The sequence below is a fragment of the Mus pahari genome, chromosome 6, assembly GCF_900095145.1.
Source record: "Mus pahari chromosome 6, PAHARI_EIJ_v1.1, whole genome shotgun sequence".
Lineage (NCBI taxonomy): Eukaryota > Metazoa > Chordata > Mammalia > Rodentia > Muridae > Mus > Mus pahari.
The window spans coordinates 35,065,571-35,069,234 of NC_034595.1; the positions used below are offsets into that span (position 1 = coordinate 35,065,571).

At 41.6% G+C, this 3,664-nt stretch overlaps 1 protein-coding gene across 2 annotated transcripts in view; it reads right to left on the bottom strand.

Moving 5' to 3' along the window:
• Frem1 (FRAS1 related extracellular matrix 1) overlaps positions 1–3,664 on the bottom strand; it is a 158,632-nt gene that overhangs the window by 103,407 nt on the left and 51,561 nt on the right. For both annotated transcript variants that reach the window (XM_021200078.2, XM_029540066.1), the window contains exons 8-10: positions 3,206–3,337; positions 1,422–1,766; positions 543–685 (exon numbers count right to left, since the gene is read on the bottom strand). In XM_021200078.2, coding sequence (XP_021055737.1) covers positions 543–685; positions 1,422–1,766; positions 3,206–3,337 — 620 coding nt within the window. The remainder of the gene's footprint in view (positions 1–542; positions 686–1,421; positions 1,767–3,205; positions 3,338–3,664) is intronic.

Consider the following 3,664-nt stretch of genomic DNA (forward strand, 5'->3'; position numbering starts at 1 on the left):
CTGACGAACACAGATGTGGATGCTCACAGTCAGCTATTGGATGGAACACAGGGCCCACAATAGAGGAGCTAGAGAAAGTATCCAAGGAGCTGAAGGGGTCTGTAACCCTATAGGTGGAACAACAATATGAACTAACCAGCACCCCCAGAGCTCATGTCTCTAGCTGCATATGTAGCAGAAGATGGTCTAGTCAGCCATCTTTGGGAAGAGAGGCCCCTTGGTCTTGAAAACTTTATATGCCCCAGTACAGGGGAACACCAGTGCCAAGAAGGGGGAGTGGGTGGGTAGGGGAGTGGGGGGGGAGGGTATAGGGGACTTTGGGGATAGCATTTGAAATGTAAATGAAGTAAATACCTAATAAAAATTGGGGGAAAAAAGTGCAGGCGTAGTCGTAGGGGGCGGGGCATGCTTATTTTTGCCTGATCCATTGCTTCTCAAACTTTGAATCCTGAAATTCATTTTCACATACTGTTAAATAACATCTCTTAGAGCTAACACTGATGTGTAAAACTTTGGGAAGATGTTCTGAAATGGTCTCTCACCTGTGGCACTGAGAGATTTGGAGGTTCATGGCTGTCCCACAGGACAAATTCAAAAGAATCTTCAAAGATTTCTCCACCAAAGTGACGATAGTAAATGATTCCACGGAACAGGTCTCTCTGCAGGAAGCCAGACACAGGGTACCCTAAGGAGACCACAAAATGCCATACAATCTAAGGTGTTGACGCGCAGTGACACTCTACTTACCTTTCAATGTCTTCTCTGCCTAGTCTGTTGCATATAGTTAAGGATTTGCATTAAGTACTTAAAACAAAACTTAGAGTAGTAATTCAAATTGCCCTATCTCAATGTGGAGATTAACCATGGAAAACATTTTTAAGGAATAGATTTTATTTCAAAAAAAATGCTGAGTATTCTTTTTATTTGATCCACACTATCAAACTCTTGACACCAAAATGTAAGCAAGTATATTAATAAAATTATTTGAGTAACTATCTAGAATAAACCAAATATTTTTCTTCAGACATCTTTTGGGGAATAATTACATGTATATGTAATTATTTTTATAAATTATATATATATATATATATATATATATATATATATATATATATATATATATGCTTCATAAATGTGATGTCTACCCTTACACAAATTTGACCACAATATAAAGTTCTTTTGAAAAGATTCAATTCGGAGGCTGGAGAGATGGCTCAGTGGTTAAGATCACTGACTTCTTCCAGGGGTCCTGAGCTCAATTCCCAACAACCACATGATCGCTTACAACCATCTGTAATGGAATCCAATGCCCTCTTCTGGTGTGTCTGAAGACGGCTACAGTATACTCATATACATAAAATAAATAAATATTTTTTTAAAAAAAAATTCCATTCAAACTGTCGTATCCGCCTAGATCTTACCTATCAGTCTTGGCCCTGGCTTCTTCATGATCTCCCCAGCCTGTGGGAACTTTGTGATATTAAAGAAGATATAGTCATCACTGGAGTCCATATCTGAAGCTTTCAGCATGGACCCTTGGATCAAGATGGTCTTCCCCTCTTCCAGTTCAATCGCAACATTGGTGATGAGGAATGGGGGGCTGTCATCTTTAGGCAAGATGTTGATAGGAAACTTGTGGTGGCTGCTGTGGTGGCCGTCGAATATCCTGAAAGCCACAAAGTCTTTGGTGGTGTCACTGTCATCGTGGTGATAGCGGACAACTCCAGCCTGAAGGTCAGCCACGGTGAAGAGAAATCCTTTCCCCTCTGATGGAGAGAGCAGAGATGGTACTGAGTGGTCAAGGCAGGGAGCAGAGGCAGTCACTGAGAAAGGAATCGCTATGTGACAGAAGGCTATGGGGAACAGTGGCAATACAGATGCCCCTAAACATCATAAATAGGGTTATGCACCGTGAACCATCATGTTCTAAGTTAAACACATATGGAACAGTCCTTATGACAGCCTCAAAGTGTAAAAACAAAACAAACAAGCAAAAACAAAACCATAAGTCAAGGACAGTCTGTATGTAGCCTGTGCAGTTTACCGAGTACTAGGGTGCTGTATTTCGTGGTGGATACTACCTGGGTAGACTTGAGACAAGTATTTGACACCCTGAGAAGCCAGAAAAATAATAAGGTTATAGCTTATTTTAGGTGTCAACTAAGAGATAGAAGACAGTTATGGACCTGAGACAAAAATGCTGAGGCACAGTGAGCACTCTATATCATCTATCTATCTATCTATCTATCAATCTATCTATTTATCTATCTATCTATCTACTATCTATTTATCTATCTATCCTCTCTCTCTCTCTCTCTCTCTCTCTCTCTCTCTCTCTCTCTCTGAGTCATCTTCCCCCCATTCCCAGACTGTGTGGGCCTTTGGACTCTCACCCACCTTGTTTCCCAGGGCTTTGACCTTGGAATGGACTGAGAATTATTTCATCAGCTATCCTAGTTCTCAATCCCTGGGGCAGGGCTGAATTACTCGATGGGCTTTTCTGGACACAAAGAGTAAGAAGTCTTTCCAGAAACAGATCATGATGTTTCTCTGTCTCCATAGACACACACACACACACACACACACACACACACACACACACAGTCATCCTTATATATTTTAACCCATGCTATTATTTTTCTTTGGCAACTCCTGCCAAACATAAGTAGATTCAAATGTGTAGGTGTGCAGATATGCTGTGGCAACATGAAAGAACTGGAACATCAGTAAACCTCTGGTAAATATGGGTGAACTCTTAGGTCACTGCCATCATGGCATCAAGCATAGGGAAGCAATCTTTCCAACTAGCAGCATCGGCACCAAATGGGGAACTATTAGAAGTATAATCTCTTGGGCTCTGGCATGAGCCTACTTAATTGGAAATTCTGGAGATGGGACTCCACAGCCCATGCTTTAAGCCAGGGGGAGCACATGCTAAAGTTTGAAAGGCATCTCTCTAGCTCCCTCCAGTCTGGTTTTTGAGAAGAGCCTGTCACTGATATCTGGACCTCATGGATTTGGCTAAGCTGGTTGACTAAGAAGCCCTGGTGCTGGGATTTAAAGCATGCACCACCACAGGGGCCTTCTGTGCAGCTCTGAGGCTTAAGCAGGAATCACATTACCAACTGCATTATCCCTAGTCCCATCCATTTGCCTTTGAAGAGTCTCTGGGCTCAGTTTTGAATTGAACGGGTCAATCAATCACCTCTTACTGTAAGCCGTCCATGCTGCAAGCCACCAATGGTGACCAACCGCACAGCACCAATATCATCATTGTCAACAATCTGAAATTGTTCCCAGGTGATGGCCCGAGACTGCCCTTCCAGGAGATTCAAACCTGTAAGAAACACAGACACATGTCCTATGAAGTTCTGCACACCCAACATATCTGTTTCAGGCTAATGATTTTTTTACTCATGAACCTATCTGCAAGTTATATTTTTAAACACTTTTCATGAAAATTGAATATCACTTGTGTTTAGTAAACTTTGCTCTAATTTCAGTCTGACAATTGATTCCTTAACAAGACAAAAGGGCCACCAACAGATTGGGAAAGGATTTTTACCAATCCTAAATCTGATAGAGGACTAATATCCAATATACACAAAGAGCTCAGGAAGCTGGACCCGAGAAATTCAAATAACCCCATTAAAAATGGGGTACA